Raw genomic sequence first — 26,306 nt, 5'->3', positions numbered from 1 at the left:
AAGGGTTCCTGATGGTTTCACACTTAATTCTTCACGTTTTTGTCTGACCCTGCTGACCCAATAAGCATTTCACTGTCCATTGGTCATGCTTTAACTTTGCAATTTCTAGCACTGCATTAGTATTGCATCCTTCTCATGATCATTTAATAATTTGACTTTTCAGTCTGAGTTAAATCTCTTTTTTGGCTCATTTTGCCTGTAAAAGAAAACCAGCCTAACAATTATGCACACCTGAATATAAGGCGTTTTTCATTTCCAGCCTTCATTAACAATTATATATCACTTATAAATGATTAAATACAAAATGAATAGTAGTTATTAAGATTGATGTGGTTTGGAATTGGTAAAATGTGCTTGGAAAAATGTTATCTAACAACTGAAACTTGTTTAAACACATTGTTCATGACTCAAGAATATGCATTACATCAGTTTTGTAAAGATAAAAAAAAAAAAAAAAAAAAAAAAAAATGTCAATGACCCTTCCCCAAAAGGTAGTTCAACGTTTTATATCTTCGCATTTCAGTTTATAATTTTAAGTGTAGATTTAGATTTTCTGAACAACCGATATGACAACTTGGCATTTTCATAACAGGCTGACATATCTAAAAAACAACAACTAAAAAAAAAAAAACATAGTTTGAGGCATGCTTGTCTGAGGTAACTTGGTTGATCTCAACATGACGGCCAGCCTTATATAATACAAATCTGTGTCATTTTTTATGCCACTGATATGACTGGAGTCTTCATCCTATGAGTTCACTTCATCCTAAAAATATTTGTCAAAAATATCTATGCATTCCTTGAGGTGTTAAACTTACTTTAAACGAAAGACTACATGGTGCTCCATAGTGCATGGAGAGAAAATCAATACAGTGTGTTGAACACAGCAAACAGAACATTCGTCTTTAAGAACCTACAGTGAGTTTGTTCGGACAATCGTTTAATAATGTGATGAGGTTGTTGATGTAGCATTAGCCACTTAATTATACACAAAAGGCACAGAGGCATTTCACTTGGATTCTTGTATTGTTTCTATTCCAAATGAAAATATAATCTCTGGGTGAGAAGCCTGGTCTCAGGAAACTAAAAATAGGAAAACTCTAAACTGTAACTTAGCAACAGAGTCGGCCGCTTTGGTTTGAGGCCTGACTGCGTTTCGACTTCGCATCGCCTGGGAGCACCGAGGAACAGTACAAACACATGACCCTCACCGTTTTGTTCTTTGTAACTACTGAAAAAGCTACGAGCTTTGCAGTAGGAGGACAGTTTTAAGGTCAAGGAGCTATAAATGTATGTTCTTATGTGCATTATTTGGGGGATTTAGGTGAAGACACTCTGTAAGGTGAATCTGTAGGTCTTCTGATGCATGAAAGATGCTACGGGCAATAAGTGGGAGAAGACGCGTTGAGTAAAGTGGTCTTTGATTAAACTCAAATGGAAACAGTGCAAATTGAATTGGTGACTTTTACGGAGAATGTTAATTAGTTAATAATAGGGCTGGGTAAACAATATCGATTTCTCGATTTTAATCGATTCTCATTTCTCATCCGATATCAATTCTTAAATCCCAAGAATCGATTAGTCTAGTCTGTTTTCAGTTGATGAATGAACAGAACATGTAGCGCGCCTCCCATCCAATAAATCGCAATAATCTTTGTGCTTTGTTACTTTTGATATGAAGCAAATCTCAGATTTCAAATGACGTCCATCTTATTATGAGATTCCAAAAATAAATACCGTTTTGGCGCTGTTTAATGTGACGTGACAGATCGCTTTAGCGCCTCAGTTAAAGAGAAGCGGCAGCACGGAGCGCATGTGAACATCCTCTCCTCCGCTTTAATACCAGTTACAGCGCAAAATAAACATGAATAAACATCTGAAGGTATGTTAAAATATACAGTACAACTTACCGAAATCCGTATCATGTCTCGTGTAATAGCTCAATCAGTGTTTCAACCGCGGAAAGACGTCAATAAAACAGCTTGTAAACAATGTCACGTAACGTCACATTTACCTCAGAAAAACAGATTCAGTGACCATAAACTCATCAGTCAGCTAGAAAAATTAACTATAGAGAGCAGCATTCTGATAAATATAGATATGCACCGTTACATATTCATTATGATGTTCTTCAATATTTAATGCATGTTTGAATAATTAATTTAAGTGTTTGTATATAAATAAGTTAATTTTAACCTTCAATATTATAGTAAAGTAGTACCAACTGACTCCCATGTGTAGTTTACAGCATTAGTTGAGAGATTTTTTTTCCTCTAGAAAATTTGCCATGTACTGTAAGTGATATACTACATATAGTAGTACGATATCGTATCGAATCGAAATCGTAATCGAATTGAATCGCAAGAATGTGAATAGAAATCGAATCGAATTGTGAAAATTGTGTCAATACCCAGCCCTAGTTAATAAAGTGGATAAAGAATCCATTTAAAGCGGTAGACGTCAAAACTGGAGCGTCCGCTTAGAATAAACAGGACGATATTGTGGTGTGGACACTAATATAGTTACAGTTATTATCTTTATATTTATCATTCTTGGTGTGAACGGGCTTTAAGCCTACTAGAATAAAACTGAAAAAAAAAAAAAAAAAAAAAAAAAATCTAAATAAATAATTAATAACAATGAACAATAAATGGATGGAATAAAGCAGCATTTGCATTTAAGGTAATGCACATCTGTGAGAAACAACATTCAGGAAATAATGTAAGAGCTTGATTTATACAGAGATTTGATTGGATCAGAAGTGGAAAAGGACAAAACTGAAGGCTGAACAAATGATTCATGCTTATTAAACTTTTTTTTAGTATGACACACTAATGATTCATAAAAACAAAAACAGATATTATGAAAGTAAGTCATTAGTTATTTCATGATGATTTCTAAAAGCAGTTTATTCATTTAAACATGACTATTTAAACTGACAAGTTATTAAATAAGAATGTCAACATTACAATATTAAAAAGGTGTTTAATTTTTCACTTTGCTTTCTAAAGTCTGGTTATAAATCATGAAATTAATAGTGATTATTTTATTCTATTGACAGCCACATGATTTAACAGTAAAAATAACAGCACCAAATCTGAATATAGTATTGTTAAGTGTTTTATTGCATCATAATAGATTTTACAAAACATTTTGTCGTTATAAAATCACACAAAAAAATATAGCCGCCATTTATGTTGTAGGAAGGGGTTGGCTTGCAAGGGGATCATGGTATTTTCTGGTCCTTGGTATTAAAAAGTTCAAAAACCACTGACTTAGTGGATTAAGATCTGGAATTGTAACCAAAGCTTTGCAAGTTCAAGCCCATCTCCACCTTTGGGTCAGATGAAGAATCAGTCAAATTAGTAAAGAAAGTGATGAGCTAGAAGGTGAAAGTGAAGGAGAACTACAAGAGAAGGAGGGAATTAGAGAGAGACAGAGAGAGAAAGAGAGAGAGAGAGCGGGCTTCACCATCCAGAGCTCTGTTAAGACAAGCCCTAAATTGTTTCCCACAGGAAGTAAAGAAGGGAGCGGTACAATATCACTGTAGCAACGTCATAGGACCCAGCCCCACAACCCACGCTCGATCTCTATTTATAAAACACCACCTTGGCCCAATGACTACTCTCTTCTATCTCTCTTCTTGACACAAATGTGAAGTGTGACAACTGGATTATACATCATGAAACATAATACTTAAAATGGCAGAATCTATTTAAAATAGATTCATAGTGATTATGACCATTTTCATATCAAAAACAACAAACTTAAACTCTTTCTTGCTCTTTTTTATAAACACCCACCAAGAGGAAGAGACAGCACCAAAAAAAAAAAAAAAAAAACCCTAAAAAAAAAACTAAAAAAAACTATTACTTCATACATATGACAGTGTCTTTTCCATAAATGGAAGACAGTGTCCCTGAAAAAACAAACAAACAAACACAAACAAACAAACAAACAAACAAACAACAGTGCTGTCAATAAACAAATAAATAAATATTTTCAATTTCTGGGTTTGAAATGAGTAATTCTTCAACATTACATTATAATTAAAAGCCATATTTTTAACTTTTGATAGGTTTAAAAAGATTCTAACTTTTAATTTAAGTGAACTTAAAACAATCTTCACATAAACCCATAAAATAAACATCACATTAAGCTGTGCTTTTAACATACTGTCTCTGTCAACATCAGCTCTCTCTTTAAATGAGATCTGTCAGTTCATTCTTTCTCCACTAAGTTTATTTTGCACATTCATTTTCACAACGAGAAAGAAATTGACTAGTTAAAACATTTGGTATCAATGTATTTATGTGAGGATTGATCCTCTTGATATAAAGTCAGTATTGCAAGTATTTACACTTATTTTCACACCTGTGTGTCTTAATCATTGACCGCGTTACTGACAGGATCAAAAACAGATAGCTAGACGGAGCCTGAAACACACAAGTGGAAATTAAGGTGTTATTTTTGACGACCCAAATAACTAACTTACTAACTAAATAATTAAATCTGACAGAATTTCGTTCACATACACAAAATAAATACTCATTAAGAATCAAAAAAGGGTAAATAAATATGAATTGGATTTGGCCAGCTGGAAGCTTCATAAGATAATCATGCATCATGTTCGACTAGAAGAACATTAGTCTTGATGATGAAAGCAACACGAGCGATTCACACAGTCATACAACGGTCTACTACAGAACACGTGTCAGAAATTTGCACTTTCTAATGACTTGGAAAATGTACCATGAGCAGTTTATTTAGGATGCATAAAGTGGTCACTCCATGTGGCAATGCGTAGGAACATTGAGGAACATTGTTCACAATAAATCACCAAAATAAAACTATTAAAAACAAAATCACATTTTTTTTTTTATGCTTTTGTGCTGCAATTTACACAGTGATCTACACTGTGTGACATATTTTACAAAATAAAGACAAAAGTAAAGATAAAATTGTACAAAATATTTAATAGCTGGTTTTATCCGTCTGTGCATTTCCTCAATTGACACATCATTGGTAGATGTGGTAAAAAAGCAATCATTCATATGACTGAAATTTAAAGGGGTCATGAACTGAGAAATTAACTTTCCCTTGAGCTTCTTTTGATATATAAGAGGTCATCGTACTATAAGAATATCCTGTAAGTTTCAGAACTGAAAACGTCCTTGTTAGTCCAAAAAAAAAAAAGCTTTTATTGACACCAGGCCCAGCGAACGACTGATCCTGTAATGTAACTATGACATAGATAGGTGAAACCTCGCCTCCACAGAAGAAATCAACACCTACTTCACCATTGCAACATTAGCCCCGCCCACTGGTGTGTTAGTGAGATGAGGAGGAGAGAAGAGCGATACAGGACAAAAATAACATTACCTTTCAAAGCATCCTAATGCTAGGAATATGGTTATTTATTTTCAACAATGTGAATGTCTCAGTTGAGCTTTATTTATTTGTATTCGGTATTTCACTGTGGATTCTGTGGTAAATCAATCACATTTCAGCACAGGCTTTGCAAACAGACTTTTACGATATGGACTCAACAGTAATGCAACAACATGTAAGTAACTGTGTTAATTCTAATGTAATGATTCATGTAGAGTCAGATGTTCTTTGTCTGTGTGTCAGTAAATCAAACCAGTGACTAAACGGACAACCTCACGTTGTTTCTCTTAGTAGGATAAAAATAATCTTATTTAAATGGTGATTAAATTATATATAGAAAGCGGTCAAAGAACGCTCCCTTTACAATCGCTGGAGCTGTCAATCAAACAGTGAGAGTTTAATAGTGACTGAGTTCTGGGCTCGAACCAAAACTCCCGTTATATTCAGTGAATCTCATCACGTTTGCACTGTTAGTTATGATGAAAGCATTTGTTAGTGTGCAGAAATTGAGTTGCAATGATGAGATCACTGCTTTCATGAGCTCAACAACATGTCTGTGATCGGCTACAATGTTTATCACTGCAACCTTTCATGCCATGATCTAAACATAATGCCATAGATCTAAATGTAATGCTATGATATACTTTTCATGATTAGTTAACCTTGAGAACAGTAATGGTAAAAACGTGCTAAAAGTTTTCGAAATAGTTCCACATGTAATACTATTTCAAATGGAAAGATATTAGCCAATCACAGCAGTGGGAAGTCTCACAGCAGAAACGCCCCTCAAAACAGAGCGTTCAAATAAGAGGGCTAAAATCGGGGTAGGAAAAATGCCTTTTATTTCTAAATTATTATCTTTTTTAATGTAAAAAGCATACTAACATTATAAGTGCACCCCAGGAAACATTATAAAAACAATAAAACAATGCAGTTCATGACCACTTTAAGTCTGTAATCACTAAAAATGTTGTTTCCGTTTCCATTTTCATTTCGGGGGAATGATTCCTTCCATTTTGGAACCTTCACATACACATAAACATCATCTATTTATGCATGTCTACACACACTATATTAGTAAAATAACTTGATACTGTTACGTGGAATTCGCATCTGAGAGCAGGTTTAGTGCAGGTTACTGCCTGCTCTGTCTATAATGACAGTTTACGGGTGGTGTTCTTGGAAGTAAGCAATCTAAAAACACTCGCTGTAATCTAGACTAACGGTTCAGACTGGCTAGAGGACGGCCCGTCTGACTCGGCACAACCTAAACACACGGTCACGCGCCCGTCCCGTCTAAAAGCTCTCTTGATGTTTCAATGAACATCCGCATGACTGCACACACACTTACGCTCCACCTCGCTGCTCGGCTGTATAATTTAACACCCGTCTAGTCTGGCTGCGGGTGTGGTGGCCGCTTGACAGAGAACGGCAGAAATAACAGTTGGACGAAGTCGCAGTCGGCTGTTTGCAACAGTTGCACACACACACGCAGCTCCGCAAGCCAAACCAGAGTCTGGACGGGATGACCGCTGCAGCTACCCCGTGCTCTTGTCAGCGGGACAGCGTGACAGTACGTCTGCACAAGAGTTTAACAAGTTCACTGTGCTGTAGGGTGTATTCTGAATGCTGGGTGCTGTGTCATGCCTGAGAACGCCTTTATTATAGTTTTTCTATTTTTATAAATCAGAATTGGAAGCTGGTCCGCATCTTTGACCAGCCCTGTGTCTCTTTTAAGCAACACAGGAGACTGTAAACACACCGTATAGATTCTCTCTGCTGGCATTTGACAATGCAAGGGTGTTTCGGGTGTTTGCTAGGGTGGTTACTTACTGGCCCAAGTCAAAAGAGCCCACCCACAAGTCTCTCTGGCATTCTGGTATCTAGCTATTGCTCGGGTCCCTCCTTAAAATGTAAGTTTATGGGATTGTTCCACCCGTTTTATTATTTGGAGGGTGAAAATCATAAAGAAACCTTATGACTTGCTGTCCAAGTTTTGTTTTGCTTATGCAATGAAAGTCAATGGTGTCCAATACTGTGTTGTTTTGGACCCCATTGACTTTCATTGTATGGACAAAATAGATGATACATTAATCAAAATACAATCTTTTTTTGATCTGCAGAAAAAAAAAAAGAAAAAAAAGAAAAAAAAAAAGTACATTAAGATGAACGAAGGTCTTACGGGTGTGGAACAACATGAGGGTGAGAAAAATGAAAATTTACATTTTTGGGCGAATTATCCCTTTAAAAGGTTAGTTCACCCAAAAATGAAAATTTTATCATTAATTGCTCACTCCTCGTTCACCTACGGAACACAAATGAAGATAATTTTGATGAAATCTGAGAGCTTTCTGTCCCTCCATTGACAGCCTATGCAATTAAAATTTTCTGAAGAGATACAATCAGTTTATATGACGATCAGATTGAATTCAGGCTTATATTCGCATGTAAACATTCATCAACTCACACATCAGTTGTGGTAAATGGAAGTTCAAGCATGTTTGCTTGATGCGTGCAAGAACCAATGAGGTTCATTCTTGTGTTACGCAGCACGTTTGAACTTCCAGAAGAAGTTTGTTCTTGTGCGTCATTCAGGTTAGTTGAGCTTCTGTTTATGTTTGCTGATCAATGTTTATATGCGAGTAAAAGCATAAATTAAATCTGTTCATCTTAAAAAGTGATCAAGTCTTGGAGTAAACCACTCAATTCATATGGATTAGTTTTATGATCTCTTTATGAACTTTTTGAAGCGTCAACGTTTCAATTGTGTAGCTGTCAATAGAGGGACAGAAAGCTCTCAGATTTCATCAAAAATATCTTAATTTGTGTTCTGAAGATGAACATGGATTTGGAACGACATGAGGGTGAGTAATTAATGACAGAATTTTTATTTTTGGGTGAACTATCCCTTTAAGTCTGATCACTTAGAAAAGTACTAACACATCTTTCCTCAACAATTTGTAAGATTTGAGGTATCATCCATGTCTGTAGCACAAACATTGCAGGACAAGTTAAGCAACCAAGCTGAATACTTACTGCTTTGATTTGAATAAACCCTAATATATGAACTTAGTGGTGTTTGCTAAAACAAGTGTCACTGTTGCCAAAATATCTCCCCATGAGACATATTAGAAGAAAAAAAAAGAAACATTCCATCTTGTCTTGGTCAACAAAGACTTCAATGAACCAAGTCAAAACAACCTCCCCCTAATGCATATCGCCCAGCAGATATAATGGAGTGCTACTCGCACAATTCAAAACTGCTGCTGACTTCTGTTAGTGCAGACAAAACACACACTCAAAGCGAGAGGCACGCACTCACCTGGTTTAGAAATGAGTTATCACATTAAGAGATCCGACATCTGTCTGAAGCCATTAGAGTTTCAACAGCTTTTCAGAAGGATCACATTATAAATACTTTCCTCCCATGAACATTGGGAGAACAACGAGAAAGAAACAAGAAACGCTGAGCTATTCATGCACTAATGGAATCTTGTCTTTCATGGTATCTTGGCTTATGGCTGATTAAATGTGTTTCGGCTCAGCAGAAAACAAAGACGGTGTGTTTTAAGGATTCCACTGGAGGCGAGACGCAATGATGGCTAAAAGAATGCCGTTTTGTTTAAAGCTAAACATGAGATTTCTAGCACACTTGATATGGACGCATACTAAGTTTGAAAGAGTCAATGCTGTAAAAGATCTGTTTTGTACCTTTATAATACGCTGACAACAACCAAAACACACAGGTGGTAAAGAGAAAGCCACATGATGAATGCAAGTTCATCACAAGTAGCTTTTCTATAAGCTGAGGTAAATATTAATATATAGAAGATTCACACAGTGTCATGCAGACAAACACTAAACACCATCATGATAACACACGACACTAAAATATTACAATAAACATTAATCTAACAATAAGATGTACATAACTGACAACAACAACAACAACAACACAACTAATAAGGTACATAATAAAATAAACAAATTTAAATAAAATAACCATCAAATGCGAAGTGTCACAGGAAAGTTCAATTACGGTCTATCAAAATCTCACAATGCTACAAAATAATAATAAATTATAATAAACTACTGATGGTCCTAAAAACTATTTATTTATTTAAAGGATTAGTTCACTTCAGAATTTAAATTTCCTGGTAATTTACTCACCCCCATGTCATCCAAGACATTCATGTCTTTCTTTCTTCAGTCGAAAAGAAATTAAGGTTTTTGAGGAAAACATTCCAGGATTTTTCTCCATATAGTGGACTTCAGTGGGGTTCAACAGGTTGAAGGTCCAAATGTCAGTTTCAGTGCAGCTTCAAAGGGCTCTACACGATGCCAGATGAGGAATAAGAGTCTTATCTAGCGAAACAATCTGTCATTTTCTAAAAAACATAATTTATATACTTTTTAACCACAAATGCTCGCCTTGCACTGCTCTGTGATCTGCACGCATGACATAATCATGTTGGAAAGGTCAAGCGTGAAGTAGGCAGAAGTGCCGATCCAGTGTCTACAAAGTGAAAATGCAAAGATTAAGCCAAATGCCCTTTACAAAAAATTAATAATAATAATAATAATAATAATAATAATAATAATATTATATATATATATATATATATATATAAAAAACAACGACGTCGGACGATTTTGAAGTTGGAGGAGAAAATGTTTTTCTGTCTTACATAATGTGTAGCAGAATGCAGAGCATTTGTGGTTAAAAAGTATGTAAATTGTTATTTTTTAGAAAATGACGGATCATTTTGCTAGATAAGACCCTTATTCCTCGTCTGGGATCATGTAGAGCCCTTTGAAGCTGCACTGAAACTACAATTTGGACCTTCAACCCGTTGAACCCCATTGAAGTCCACTATATGGAGAAAAATCCTGGAATGTTTTCCTCAAAAACCTTAATTTCTTTTCGACTGAAGAAAGAAAGACATAAACATCTTGGATGACATGGGGGTGAGTAGATTATCAGAAAATTTTAATTCTGAAGTGAACTAATCCTTTAAGGCAAAATATAATTTTAATGATCTGATCAAAAAGATTTGCATTTGTAAATGACTGTGTATCTTAACCCTATAAAGCCTCCTGTATCATATTTGATAAGACTCTAAATTATCAACATGATCAAAACTTTGCTGAAAAACCTGTTGCACATAATCTACTACACGCCTTCTGTCATCTGATTGAAAGTTCATACTTTTTGGCAAATAAAAGGCCTTTTATTGTAATTGTGAGCCTCGTGCTAAAGTGAGGTGTTTTTACGTGTCTTTCTTTACTTATTTTTATAAAGTAAACGTAATTCTTTTGGTTTTGAGGAGAAAAATGATCTATATATTTTTCAGCAATTGTGATATTGACTCAAGACTCAGTGCTGTTCAAGGTCTACCGTCATTTTCAAGCAGTCATATTTAGAAGTGGTCAGCTGTAAGTTTGCATGTGTATGTGTGAGAGTGTGTATGCTGTGCAGGGTTTGCTCTGCTGTTTAAAGCCTCTTCTGTGCTCATAGTATTTGCGTGTACATGAGAGTGTGTGTTTCTGGGCTTGAGGCCACGGTAAGAGCCTACACACACGTCCGCCACACACCCACCAGCCAGCGGAAATGAGAACCATTCCGTCCTGCCACCAAACACACACACACACACACACACACACACACACACACACACACACACAACTGCATGTACACTTCACAACACACACCCCACCAAAATGTACTTCCTATCCATCTTCCTCTGACTCGCTGTCTTTCTACACACACACACACACACACACACACACACACACACACACACACACACACACACACACACACGACAGCTGTACGACTTTCACTAGAGTACATAGAGACCAAAACCTCTCTGTGGTGAATGGTTAAGTAATAAAAAAACAAATATAATTATTTCTTATATAATTGAACACAAATCAGCACATCCTTTAGGAATGAAAGCTGAGTAAGAACTCACTCCAAGAATCCTCAAACACAGACACACAGACACAGACACACAGACACACACAGAGGCGTTTGTGAGGAGTGTCTCCACACCCACTCCTCTTCCTAGTCGCTCGTTAAGGCCTGCTTCCTGTTCCGGCCCCTCCCACGAGAGGACGGAGGCATGGAATAGCACTCATGGGGGCGAGAGAGGAGTGGAGGGGCGGACAGCCAAATAAACTTTCCTCCAGACGCACTCTTTCATTCAGGACAGACCTGCAGCCGTCAGACCATTTCTCATATAACGCTCGGCGCTTTTAATGCACGCAGCTGAGAGGAAGTCTGGCGACCTGAAAGAGAGTCATTAACACACCTTCGATGTATTCATTAATTGCAGCAGCCTGGCTGTAGATCTTTTACGCAATAAACATATCAGTTCCGACTGAAATAGAATAACACAGTTTTTTTTTTTCCACCGAGGACACGCAAATTGATTCCAGGTGTTTAAAGACAATAACATAATTCCAGCCAGCATTCATAACTAACTTAAGATTGCACATATATGGACTGTCAATGCAACAGTGAATCAAATGGCATAATCAATTCCAGGACAGATGTCCAGTGGAAGATGTCTCATTTGGAAAATATTTGATGTTTGACATAAAATTTTTCCAATGGAAAAAAAAAAGGTTGAAACAATGACAGATAAAACCGCTCTTCTCTAAATCCTGAGCTGCCTCACTGTCTACTCCCTACATAGGCAGCATACTTACCCAAACGAAAGCATGAGTTGCAGCAATTTCACATGTGACACAAATTGCTTTATTCATTATACTTAACACCAGGGGCGTCACTAGGCCCATTTTAGACTGATTTAGATTGACCCCCTAAAAGATTGATATTAACTCCGTGATATGTACACTAATTCATGATCGCCTCAGTCCCCTTTAATACTCATGTGAAACTGGCTGCAGGCTTTTATTCAGTGTGTTCTTCAAACTGCAGTGCCAGCATCAAAAGCAGAGGACAACATGTGTGCATTTATTGATAAATTGTTATGATGTCTGCATCTGTGTAGTTCTGTGTCACAAATGCAGTTTACACAATATGATGCGGGATCAATTCAAGGCGGTTTCACATCCACTGTAAAATCTGGGCTTATTTATCTATTTTATGAAATTCCTTTTTATCTAAATGGCATGACACTTTGTGACTTTTCCTCTTGCTATACTTCATACTTTAGCAATAAAATAGCTAAAAGTTGTTATAACATTCATTTTATAATAAACCAAAAGTAAAACACGTGAACTATAAAAGGGAGGGTAAATGGCAAATTAGCTGGTTATAGTGGTAATTTCATATCATTTTCATGTGAAAAGTGTGTTTGTTTTCCACCAGGTGACAGAAATCCTCCACTAAAGGATTAGTTCACTTTCAAATGAAAATTAGCCCAAGCTTTACTCACCCTCAAACAATCTAGGTGTATATGACTTTCTTGTTTCTGATTAAGACAATTGGAGAAATATTAATAAATATCCTGACGCATCCGAGCTTTACTATGGCAGTAATGCACTACCAAACGAGTATGAGCTGAAGAAAGTGTCTCCATCTGCATCCATCCATCATAAACGTACTCCACACGGCTCTGGAGGGTTAATAAAGGCCTTCTGAAGTGAAGCGATGTGTTTGTGTAAAAAAAAAAAAAAAATCCATACTTAACAAGCCGCCATCCCTATTCAACTTACGGAACTGACGTGACGTCAGTTCTGTTTTTTCCGTAACTTGAATACCAAAGGCGGTTTGGCAGAAGCTGCATATTTTACTTCATAACTTGTTAAATATGGATCATGTTTTTTTTACACAAACGCATCGCTTCACTTCAGAAGGCCTTTATTAACCCTCCGGAGCCGTGTGGAGTAAGTTTATGATGGATGGAGACATTTTCTTCAGCTCATACTCATTTGATATCGTTCACTGCCATTATAAAGCTCGGATGCGTCAGGATATTTATTAATATTTCTCCGATTGTCTTCATCAGAAACAAGAAAGTCATATACACCTAGGATGGCTTGAGGGTGAGTAAAGCTTGGGCTAAATTTCATTTGAAAGTGAACTAATCCTTTAAAGTATGAACATTTTTCATGTTATCTCCATGAATGATAAAGGTAGATCTTCTTTAAAGTTAATTTTACTGCACAAATGTAGAGTTAAAAAATAATAGTGTTTAAAACATTACGTGTTTAAAAAAAAAAAAAAAAAATGTAACACATAATGCCAACAATTCCAGTTATATAAAGTTTGTCTATATTCTTAATGAATATTAATGAACATTAGCTGGTTATTTAAAATGATTAGAAATTAATTCAATATTCAGGGATTGACTTGATGTGTAGTGTAGAAGCTACTGTATTGCCTACCCCAGCATACACTGTTAAAAAAAAAAAAAAAAAAAAAAAAAAATCCCTGTAAAATTTACTGTAAAAAAACCGGCAGCTGTGGCTGCCAGAACTTTACCGTAAAAAATACGGTAGCAACGTTTTAGGTTTTATGGGACAGCACTTTACAGTTCAAAACCGTATCATTTAAAGGTTTATACTGTAATAATTACGGTTCATAACTGATTATTTTCCACACTGTAAAAAGAAAATTACAGTCATTAACTGACATAATGTCAATTTGCCAACCTATTGAAGTACTAATATCTGTTTTGTACCTATGAAATACACCGACACCAAACAGTGGTGATGAGTCACATGATGAAACAAAGCTCATCACAAGCAGCTTTTCCACAAGCTGAGAAGGACAATACTAATATATAGAAGGTGCACACAGTGTCATTCACACACTAAACACCATCATGGTAACACATGAAAATGTAATTAATGTTTATTGCATTTTTAAACAACATTAGATGTAACATAACTGATTAGAAAAAAAAAATAAGAAAAACTAAGAAGAAAGAGTTATTTCAACGAAAATACATCAAATGTGAAGTGTCACGCAGGGGATTGTGGGAATGTCAATTTACATTTTTTTCACTGTAAATTATACAATGACTTGTTATTTTTCACTTCCAAAAACTGTACATTTAACGGTATTTTACCGTAAAATTACATTAAATGTACTGTTAGATCTATTAGATTTATTCACCATATATAGTACAGAAACTTTCTGTAAACCAATTAACTGTTTTTCACCATAGCATTTTTACAGTCTTTTACAGTTAAAATCACGATAATTTTTTTACAGTGTACAAATTAGGGGCTGAGCCCTGCAATATTGAAATTTTAGAATTGCCCATGTTAAACACTGTGTTTGCACAGTGTTGCGTGGAACCACAACTGAAAAGGTGGGGCTCGGTCCGTTTGTTTGGTGCTCACCAGGGTTCGGATGGCAACGGTCACACTTATTAAAATGAACCGCACTAAGAGAGGAAATCTCACCAGAGTTCGTTTTAATCGAACCAAACCTGCCAAATGTGAACACCCTTAGAAACAGTTTCTATTTGTGTGACGTGACGACTGGAACAACAACATACAAACTAGGACAATAATAATGTCAGGTTCTGATTATGTGCTTATTTAAAGTTAGAAAAATGTAACTCGTGTGTGCACTTTATAGCCATACTGAAAGCGACAATGGATAATTCACCTCAGATCAAGAAAATGAATTAAAGGAACGTTCAAACTGTGAACTCAATGTGAACAACTAAATGTATTCTATGACAAAGACTGTTTCAGTCACTCTTTATGTATTTTTAATAATGTTAAAATGGTGTAATATTTATGAATTTTATTATGTACTTATCCATTTGGTTGCGAATGCAGTGCACTTGGAGAGATCACACCCTTCTGATTGGTTGTGATTTTTGATTGATTTTGTCAAGTGTCAGGTTTGGTGTGGACAGAAAAATTGTGTCTGGTTAGGATACGGTGTAACTCAGAATTGAGCTTAGTTTGATGTTACCATGTCACTAAGTTAACGATGCCATGCTCTATAAAAATAAATAAATAAATAACACAAGACTTCTGTAACATTTGATGGATTTTTTTTTTTCACTGAGCACAATGGATAGCCAGCTGGATGACAATGATTTATAGTTAGGTCAGCGTAAAATATTTTAAAATATTGTTTTTCTTTTACACATATTATATGTAAGCATATACATATATATGTATATTTACATATATATGGCTCCGCTTCAGAAGACATTGATTCATCCACTGGAGTCTTATGGATTACCATCATGATGGCTGTATGGTTCGTCTATTCACTTACATTATATGGGCTCACAGAGATGGATTATTTTTCTAAAAATCTTTGTGTCAATCAGAAGAAGAAAGTCACATACATCTTGGATGGCATGAGGGTGAGTAAATGATGAGAAAATTTAAGTTTTTGGGTTTAATCTGCTGGTTAAATAGCCAGTTTACTAGTTTTTGGAACGGAACCTTGTTGAGAATTTTTCACAAAAAAAAAAAAAAAAAAAAAAGTAAAAAGAGCACTCACTTTTTCAAAGGGTCGATCACAGTCTTCTGAATCTGATTGACCTGCATAGGCAGAAAAAAAAACAAAAAACAAACAAACACATTAGCCGAAAGAAGTAAATAAATAAATAGCTGAATGACAACCATCAAAATAAATTACATTGATCATTATGGTCGAACACAACAAAACAATCAAAATAAATAAATAACTACGACATCCAAAAAACTTCTCAGTGAAGCTAATTGGCAACAGGATATGACATGACCCCCACGTTTAGAAGATCAACAGCTGACGCCCCTCCCCATCAATACGAAGAGCGTTTGCCGTTCAAATGAGAAGTATGGAGAAAAAGTTTGTGACGTTGTTTCTTTATTGTGCTCCTGGCCTGAGGAAAGCAGCGAGAAAGACGTGAATATTAATTGAGCAGTGAATACAAAAGGCTGGAATCGTCGAGGGACGGCACATGAAAGCACAGCCCCGGCTGGAGTTGAAAACGCTGAAGAGGGTGGGCCGCCGTACAAGATGAAAGTTCTTTGCAAACAAACATTTTTAACAATAACAGTTTATATTCCCCCCGTTCCTCCATGTGGTGTCAGGGCTGGAGAGGAGAAGAGGAGGAGGAGGAAGAGGAGAGGAGAGAAGGGGGGTGTTTGAGTTAAATGGGTGTAAACGAACGTCGCATTGCCGCCTCAAGCCCCAAACCAACAAAGTCTTAAAAGTTGCCACACAATTAAAATCTTAAACTTGCAAAACATCATTTACATTGCAGATCTGAGATGTCAATAGGATGTGGTTGGCTGACAGAATGCTAACCTAAGCTGGCAAACAATGCAAGAAAAGAGCAAACAGGCAACGTTAAACCAGAACACGAAGAAGGAAGCCGACACAAGTTGACAGGCCCATCAGAGGATCGTAGCTTATGGAGCTAATCAACAACTCACTCGCTATTGAGAGCAGAGTCAGTCACTGAGAGCAAATAAACCTCGACCCCAGAACAGAATGATTCATTAAAGATGAGCTAGCCTTCTTTCAAATCACTTCTTTAATACACAAAGTCAAAAATAGCCTTAAACAAATAAAACAAAACTAAAATATAAGAATTCTGAGTGGTGGCTTGAAAAAGAAATGCTGTATAAATGAATAAACAAATAGACCCAATTTACTTTCTTAATAAACGTTTCTAGTCTTAGCATATTATTGTAAACTTAGGGTTAGTTGTAGTTGTACATTAATCCTAAAGGGTTAGGGATAACCCTAAAATAAATTAATAAATTTACTTAAAAAATGTTTCTGGTCTTAACATAAATTATTGTAAACTTAGGGTTAGTTGTAGTTGTACATTAACCCTAAACCCAACAATAAATAAATAATTATTAATTGATTCAATTTACCTTCTTAAATGTTTCTGGTTTTACACTTATGGTTAGTTGTGGTTGTAAAATCAACCCTAAACCTAACAAACAAATAAACAAACAATAAATAAATGTTTCTGGTGTTAACAAAAATTATTGTAAACCATAAAACCTAAATTATTGTCAATCCTAAACAAACAAACAAATTCAGTGATATAAATTTCCTCAGTGATGTTTACCATTATATTTTTTTTCTCTGTACACAAAAATATGCTTTTCCATCCATCATGTGTCAAATTTTAAATGAAAGCATAACGTCTTTTTACTGTAACCTTCGTATTATAAAACCTTAAACTTAAATAAAATTAAAAGTTGACATCATTTAGTTAAAACAAAGATCATCCCATTATAAAAACGTGCCTGTAGTTGAAGAAACAACCAAATACAGATAAAACAATATAGCTGCAAGCAGCAATTGGGGGCCAAGCACCGAAGGCATCGAAAATAAGAAATATTGAGAAAAATGAAATAAGAAATAATGAGAAAAATGTTTGGGTTGTAGCGCAGTGCGGAGCAGGAAGAGCAAAAACAGCAGAAATTGAATGTACATGGAAAAAAAGCTGGTTCAGAAGTAGAGGTGAGAATGAACTCAAAATGTACAGAATAAGAAAAAAGAAATAATAAGAAAAATGTCTGGGTTGTAGCGCAATGCGGAGCAGGAAGAACAAAAAAAAAAATGACCAGAAGCTGAGATGAAAATGAACACAGAATGAACAAAAATAGATTTATTTCTAATCAGAAGAAAGATTAGTACAATAATTATTGGGATAATAAAGGAATTGAAATGACACATTATAAACAATTTTAAAAGTTGCCCCACACGGGACTTGAACCGACAGTCTATAGATCTGGTGCCTGACACTCAACTCATTGCGCCACTATCACACACCTGCCAATGTTGAGCAGTTCATGTGAGAATGAACTCACAATGAAGATTTTTTTTTTTTTTTTTATAAAAATGCACAACATGTTATATTTATTAATTTTAGTTTAGATCATTCTAGGAAACACTCAATATCTGGAACAGAATATTTTTTTTTACAAAATAACCAATTAGCATGCTAAGCTAACTAACATAAGACAACAAACAGAGGCAAGGTCACATTCAGAGACAAATATCTCGGGAACAGTAGCGAATATAAAAAATCCGTTCAGTCATTTCTGGCTCGGTCCAAAGATCATCTGTGCCGATTTTGGACAAAATTGGAAAAAAATTGTAGGAGGAGTAGCGAAAAAACGGTTTTTCATTTACTTCAATATGGTGGACAGGTACATTTAAAGAAAATGACAAGTGACACATCGTCAGAATCAGCATTAGCCAGGGAATAAAATGACATAAAGCATATACATTTTGGACAATGTTTTCAAAAGTTTCAAAAGTTTTCAAAAGCGTTTTTGCAAAATTACTTATATCTCTGGAACACTAGGTGGCGCTGTGTTCAAACTTCTCATGTTCCTTCAGGACATTCTGATGATGATACGTACCAATTTTCATGAAGATATGTCAAATTGTTTAAAAGATATTGCAATTTATGACAAAATTCAAAATGGCGGACACGTGGTTCATCCGATATTGAAAAAAAAAATCGGTTTCCTCGGATTCGGCATGACCCAAGGAATCCATAGACACCAAGATTTTGATTTTCCTGACAAAATGTTCAAAAGTTATTGGCCAAAAAAGCCATTTTTCAGATCTCATGACCTGTAGGTGGCACTGTTCCCAAATTTCAGATCAGATCATGGTTGTGATGAAGCGTACCAATTTTTGTTTTGATTGCTCAAAGTTTGGCCGAGATACAGCCTCTGAACCAATTTTGGGTCGACCTCATTAACTTTGAGACAAAACTTTTTTTTTCCCCAGTACATAAAAAAATTCTATTTAGTCATTTCTGTGCAGCTTGGTCCAAAGATCATGTGATCAAAGTTTGGACAAAATCTGAAGGAGGAGCAGCAAAAATTCAAATGGCTTCATAGCGTAAAAACTTTCACTTTCGCCTCTATCAATGCAGTGCACACAGCATGGAATTTTTGTGATTTATTCCACAAAAGTACAATCGATCACAAATAGAGAACTTAATCTACCAATTTAAGTTTCACAACATTAATCTTGTATAATGAAAAAAACTATTTCGACGCATTTCATGACTGAAAGGAGCGCGCAAGCATTTGTATTGTTTGTGTAATATATAACGGCAGAATCTGAACACTTTGTATTAAAGAAATAAAAGAATGCACATCACATTAAAGAGCATTAATTAGAAATAAACAAGGGTTAGGCTTAGGCTATACGACACCAGATAAGAGTAAAGATGATACAAATTAAACAATGTCCTATTGCTTTCACTCACTTGCTTTACTTTCCGATGCAATCTCCAGTCTTAGATAAAACTAATTTTTTTAAATGGAAAAAATACTTCCAGAGTTGAAAAATAACTGGGTTGATCACGATAAACAAGTCAAATCATCCAGGTTTAAAGTTATAGCATGCAATATTGGGAGATTAAGAAACTGAAACAATAAAAACATACGCAATCGCCTCGTTTAGATAATGTTGCACAATTAAAATGAAAAATGACACTCATGTAAGTCTAGATAAACTGTTTTAAAGATTTATTGTAAAGTTCAAAGAAGTTTAATTTCTTGTCAAAACTGCATCTGTCCATTATTTCTGACAGCCACGCAGAGAGACTGGGCGGGATTTAAATGACGTCGCCCTCTGAATGTAGATACGATGGCTGGATCGCGTTTACATTACACTGAGATCCGACCACAATGCATCTTCGACTACCTCCAAACCAGGACACGTTGATCGGATAACATTCCGATCACAAACGCGTTTACACTTGTCTTTTCAATGCGTATGTGGACAACATCCAGATACAGGTCATATGTTAATGCCAAGTGTAAACGCAGCATAAGATGTTGAATAGCATCAGCATGAAGAGACGAATCAGATGTACTAAATTTCATTTTTCTAGAGCAAATTGTTCAAATGTTATAACCTTTAGAAAAGTGAATTTTTGAACTGGTGGTGATGCTATAGAGTTGTTCATAGAGACTCGAAATTTGGTCCTATGACTTTTCATGACTATCTCTACAATTGTGCCAAATTTGATCATTTTCTCATGTTCTGTTGATAGGGCTGCCATTGACTCCAATTCAGGAAGTATAATAAGAAAACTAACGGATACAATAGGTGCCTTAGCACCTTCGGTGCTTGGCCCCTAATTACATACAAGTTGATTTCTTTCTCAGTTGACAAAGGCAATAGTAGATAGTTAAAGAAAACAAGAGGAGAAAGAAATGGAGAGATGGTGGGAACGATGGGGAAGTATATCCATATGATGAGAGAACAGCCTGAGGAAAACACTCCAGTGAGAGTATGTGTGTGAATCAGGGGCCAGAGATCAACCACACACACAATACATAACACCCAAAAATACATACAATGCATACAAACCCTGGAAAAAAATCGATATTCCTCCCCACCATCATGGCTGCTAGTTATTAACCATTAAAGTCTCTACAGGCCTTAAAGTTGCTTAAACATGACTTAAAAATACCCAGTGCAGGCCTAAAATGAAGCTACATTTATTATCATAACATTTTTCTGCCTATTTGTATCCACCCTGGGGCAATCCATCTTTCCCTCGACTGAGAGGGGAAGACGACGGCTTAGTTATCTTTATATAACACAAATATGATTTGCTTGGCTACCGTGACAAAACCTCTCAATCTGAAGAACAGGGGGAGTTTTTGCAGGTTTGCTATGTGATTCATGGAAGTCTTATTAACCATTCAAGCATCCTAGGGAGGTAATTCACACCAGCACACTGCAAAATGCAGAGCTGAAAAATCAGCTGTGCTAACATCTCTGGTCGCCCACGGATAGAGCGCCGTTCGCCTGCCAAGTGCCCATACAGTAGAGTATGAGAAAACGGTGCTCAGGCGAAGAGGAGAGCGCTGTAGAAAGCATTTGGCTTTGGTGAATCTGACAGAGGGGTCAGCGGAGAGCAAGGATATTTGCATCAAGCTTCAATCTGCTATTTCTGAGATCTGCCGAGCTGCGGATTGTATTACAGCTAGAGGCACTCGTGGTGTATTTTACACTGGCAGGTTTGCGCACGAGCGAATATCCACGACGTGTTTAACTGAGAAACTATTGTTGGCTTTGATTATCAGCTGACGGCAACCATATATTTAAAAAATATGGAGTAAATTAAACCTTATCAGGAATACAAAAGAATCCATTTGTATTATGTAAATGGGGGATCATGTAGTCATACATTAACAAAACAAGGTTTATGTATACAAAAAAGTTAAACTTCAAAACAACAACAACAACAACAACAACAACAACAACAACAACCACCATAACAACAACAACCATTTAAAAAAAAATAAATAAATAAAAAAAATCATAATATCAGTTGTGTTGCAAATCTGGTCACAAGAGACTGAAATTGATCTTCCTTTCTAGTGAGTGGCAAACATGAGAAAGCTGAATCAGTGAATTAAACTCGAAAACTGGATAAGTGAATGAATCATATAAACTGGCTGATCTGATTCAGTTAATCACAAATTAGACTGATTTGTTTATGATTCAGAATTCAACTTAATGACCTGGTTTCAGTGGTTCCGGAATTAACGGTTGACTGGAGGGAAAGATTATCAGTGAACTTAAATTTCTGTCTGTTTCTCCCAGAAAGCTGTCATAAAATTTCCAGTGGATTGGAAAACAGAGCAAAAGTCAGATTGACTACTTTATGGTGATTTATGGTGATGATGGTGATTTTTGAAGCTTAATGTTTACTATGAACCAATAGGGGTTTTTTTTTTTTTGGCACAGAAGAAAGTTGTGTTGGTTTGGAATTGCATGAGGGCTAAAAGTAAATGACAACAGGATTTTCTGTTTTGGTTGAACTAATCCTCTTAAGATTCTCACAAAGAATTGACCAAGATGTCTGAATGATTGACAATACATCAGTGGTATTCAAATGGTGGACCGCGGTCTGGTTCCGGACCCCGGATTGGTTCCATCCGGACTGTGGGACATAATTGTGCCATTTTACCATTTCGACAGTTTAAAGTGAGCAGTGGGTCAAAACAACGAAGCGGTACACACCACAAGCTCTCGGGGTCGTTTACGGTAATGATCTTTCGGCGCTACATCCTCTAATATTTTTATCTAAACGCACTTCATTCAAGCCCTTTCCGCTCCATGCATGTTGCTTCTTTCTCCTGCTAAAGACATAAAGCGCCACATTAAAGTGCTCCTATTATGTTTTTTCAAATATTACCTTTCATGCAATATGTAATGTAGCTGTCTGTGAATGAAAACGATCTGCAAAGTTGTGAAGACTAAAGTTATTGTCTCTCAAAAGAAAGAACAGACTCTGAACAGCCTAAACGAATCATTAGGAATTCGAATCCCACTTCCGTGATGGCCACACGTCACAAAGTAACACATTTGCCTAATGCCCGCCTATGGTCTTCGTTGGCTGCCCACGAACAACGTCTACTTTGACCTGTCCTCAAACCCTGTAGCTGGTTCATGTTGTATACATGTCGAGAAGACAATGTTTTCTTCTCAGCAAAAGCAAATTCTCTTTGTAAACACTCCCAAAGGATGAGGATGTGAAGAGTGGTTAAAATTACAAACAGCAGAATAACATTTTCACAATTGCTTCTCAAATATACGTGAGGTCTAAATGGGATTTTAAAAAAAATGCCATTAAAGATAGGACAATAGTCACTTTATTTGGACCAACTTGCTCCTCAGAATCACAGCCTGTAAGTATGATTAATTTTTGATGTATATATTTATTTTCTACCGGGTGTTCAAAATACATTAGTTTTGCGTTTTACATTGTGTAGGTCTCCGGCTAACCATCGGCCAACTCACGTTATCACTGTCTTAATACTAAATACTTCTGCTAATCAGCTGTGGCTCACTATTACCTAAAATTGTGTCCATTAATGTAGATTGTCTGTCATTCTTACTACTCTGAGTAATGATAAAAGGATGGAGCAAAATTTGTTTTACAAACTTTAACGTTACATCAGTCATTCACGTTAGTGCTCCGCTAACGTTAACACTATTATTGATACAGTTAATGATACAGTTCCCACATGTGCACCGCAATAAATTAGAAATATACACTTGTTAATGCTGATGGTGAGGAATTACAGTTGCAACATCTCATAATATAGGTCAAACTGAGTAGCGTATCACTGAGAAACGTCCTGCTCAGGTCGTCCTTGCAATGGAGGCTCGGGTTGAATAACTAGTTCTTCCAATGTTTCATCATCGGACTCACACTTGACCAATCACAACAGACTGGGCCGTCTGGCCAATCAGAGCAGAGCAGGCTCCCAGAAAGGAGGGATTTAGAGTGACTGAAGCATCGGATGAGTCATTTGAGAATCATTGAAAAATGTGGTGATGTGCAATGGATATAATGAGAAAATGAAAGTGTTTTTTAACCTTTGATGCATGCAAACCTGTTATAGGAGATCTCCTAAACAAAATTAAGAACATTTTGCTAAAATGCTGCAGAAAATGAGAATGCTGCAAATACAATTCCTATTTTTATCTGTCATACAGATGACTCTGACCGTTTAACTAAACCAAAGATGAACGAAGGTCTTGTGGGTTTGGAATGACATGAGAGTGAGAGAGTAATTAATGACAGAATTTTCATTTTTGGGTGAACTAACCCTTTAGGAGGTAAACCCTGCACCCCCAGTATGTTAAATAAATAAAAACTAAATAAAACATCTGATCTAACCTTTTTTATATTCATATCCAATTGGGAGAAATATTTACTTTTTTTTGGTAAATATTGGTAAAAATTTGTAGACATGGCTACTATTTTTTCTTTTACAAAGTACTACGGCTGCCCTGATAGAAAAGTACAACTGTTCCAAAAAAAGTATTGTCTGGACCTCCGCTGGGAAGAAATATATCGGCCGGACCTTTTGGAACTTTAATTGAATACCCCTGCAATACATGCTAATGTATTGGGTAATGTATCCGAACTTAGAACAGATAAAAGTCAGATGCAAAAACATTGTATTTCCTCTAAAAGTCATAATAAGCTTTCAATGTTCTACTGTAAGTCAATTTAGCTACAACAGGATCAGTCTCTCTTCCATCTTGTTTTGATGTTTGTCTCAGCTCTGTCCACATAATATGGTCCGGTACATAATGACTGAGCTTTAAATGGTCAGCAGAATGTGTCAAAGTTGAGATTGTGCATCATGTTATAATGCTTGCTTTGAGCATCATGTTATAACTTTTCACGTTGGGAGCAGTGCTGCGGCTAGGCGCTTCACCCCATAGAGCTCAATACATTGGGAATGTTGGCGCGAGTCATGTGAAGGGCCCAGTTTCCAGGGCGGAGGTTGTAGGCGATAGACCAGAGAAGATGAGCGCTACTCTTCTGACATGCAGTCAGTGCTGAGTGTATCGCTTAAGGGCTCTTAACCACTTTCAGAAGAAAGGACTGACTCCAATGTGGGGAAGTGAGAGGGGAAAAAAGGAAAAAGACAACGATCAGTACCAGCAGCAGCAGGAAACAGAAGATAGCAACGCAGAGATGGGACTCATTTGAAGATGCATGTGCACGCTGAGTGTGGAAGGGCGTGGGGTCTGCTGTGAGAAAACTTACTCATACCCAATCTGCTGGAGGGAAGACAGAACGTACTTCTGCCAAAGTCAGAAACGCAACTATTTTTCTCGGCCAAAAGTAGAAAATATACATGGGTTAGAAGGTGTTGCAAGGCAGAAATGAAGTTGGTCGATGGTTCATTTTTGAGATATACAAAACAGAGCTAAAGTTATAAATAAACATTAGCCAACTGTGCTTCGTATAGTCATATGGACGGCTATTGGGAAGACAAACAAAATGAGTTATGGGGGGGGCGTAGCTCACACCAAAGTCACTTTCAAACAAAGCACATTTCTAGTCAACACAGCAAATTCGCGTGAACAACTCGAACCCGTTGCAAAATCTGCGTGGGAAAATCATTATCCCTAACGCAAAATTACAAAATTTGACTGTGACTGCACCTTAAGACTCATGCTTCTAGTTTTGTTGTTTTTAAGCTTCTCACGCCAGGAGCGCTGCGGTAAACTCTGGGTCAAGTTTAAAACAAGCTCTTGAGGGTGGTGAGAAATAGTCGGTAATCATTTGGATGGATAACTGAAGGTTGTAGGTTTAAACCCATAAAATGCTTGAGTCATCACCACTGTCCCCTTAAACTTATGACACTTTACCCTAGATGTTCTTAAATATGGATTTTTTTTTACACAAACGCATTGCTTTGCTTCAGAAGGCCTTTATTAACACTCCGGAGCTGCGTGGAATATGTTTATGATGGATGCATGTGGATGAAGACACTTTCTTCAGCTCATACTCGTTTGGTAGCGCATTACTGCCGTTATAAAGCTTGAATGCGTCAGGATGTTTATTAACATATCTCCGATTGTCTTCGTCAGAAACAAGAAAGTCATATACACCTAGGATGGCTTGAGGGTGAGTAAAGCTTGGGGTACTCTTCATTTGAAAGTGAACTAATTCTTTAAGTGTACTGTCAGATTCTTTGAATAAACGCATATCCTAAACGGTGACTTGCTTACAAACACGGAATGCCGTTCTTTGTTATATACATTCACAGTATGCAAATAATTGTTACACACATAAATACAAACAAATAAATAGTTGATAAAAGATAGTGATCGACCGATATTGATTTTTTAGAACCGATACCGATAATTTGTGTTTATGTGGGTTAATGTGAGATAGGAGGAAAAAAATGTATTTCAATGCTTTTGCATTCTCTCTAAATTATATTGTTCGGTAATTATATTGTAATTCACGGGCATCAAAAAGCCGCTATCAATATGCGGGGTATTAAAATAGCTTTTGAATGCACACTCTTTTTACTTTTACTTTCCAATTCGTGATTACGCGTAAGCTACTAAGTGTATAGGGAGCAGCGGTACTGACCACACATTTGACAAGATATGATATTTGTCAATGACGCTCAGGATCTGTTGGGCACCAAAT

At 36.3% G+C, this 26,306-nt stretch overlaps 1 protein-coding gene across 2 annotated transcripts in view; it reads right to left on the bottom strand.

Annotated features, from left to right (window-relative positions):
• Positions 1–26,306, bottom strand: part of bin3 (bridging integrator 3) — a 73,604-nt gene that overhangs the window by 16,870 nt on the left and 30,428 nt on the right. For both annotated transcript variants that reach the window (XM_051902267.1, XM_051902265.1), the window contains one exon: positions 15,842–15,882. In XM_051902267.1, the coding sequence (XP_051758227.1) occupies positions 15,842–15,882 (41 nt within the window). The remainder of the gene's footprint in view (positions 1–15,841; positions 15,883–26,306) is intronic.

This window comes from Ctenopharyngodon idella, chromosome 8 (assembly GCF_019924925.1).
Source record: "Ctenopharyngodon idella isolate HZGC_01 chromosome 8, HZGC01, whole genome shotgun sequence".
Lineage (NCBI taxonomy): Eukaryota > Metazoa > Chordata > Actinopteri > Cypriniformes > Xenocyprididae > Ctenopharyngodon > Ctenopharyngodon idella.
Note: the sequence above shows the minus strand (reverse complement) of the source record. Positions and strands in the feature narration are given on the sequence as shown.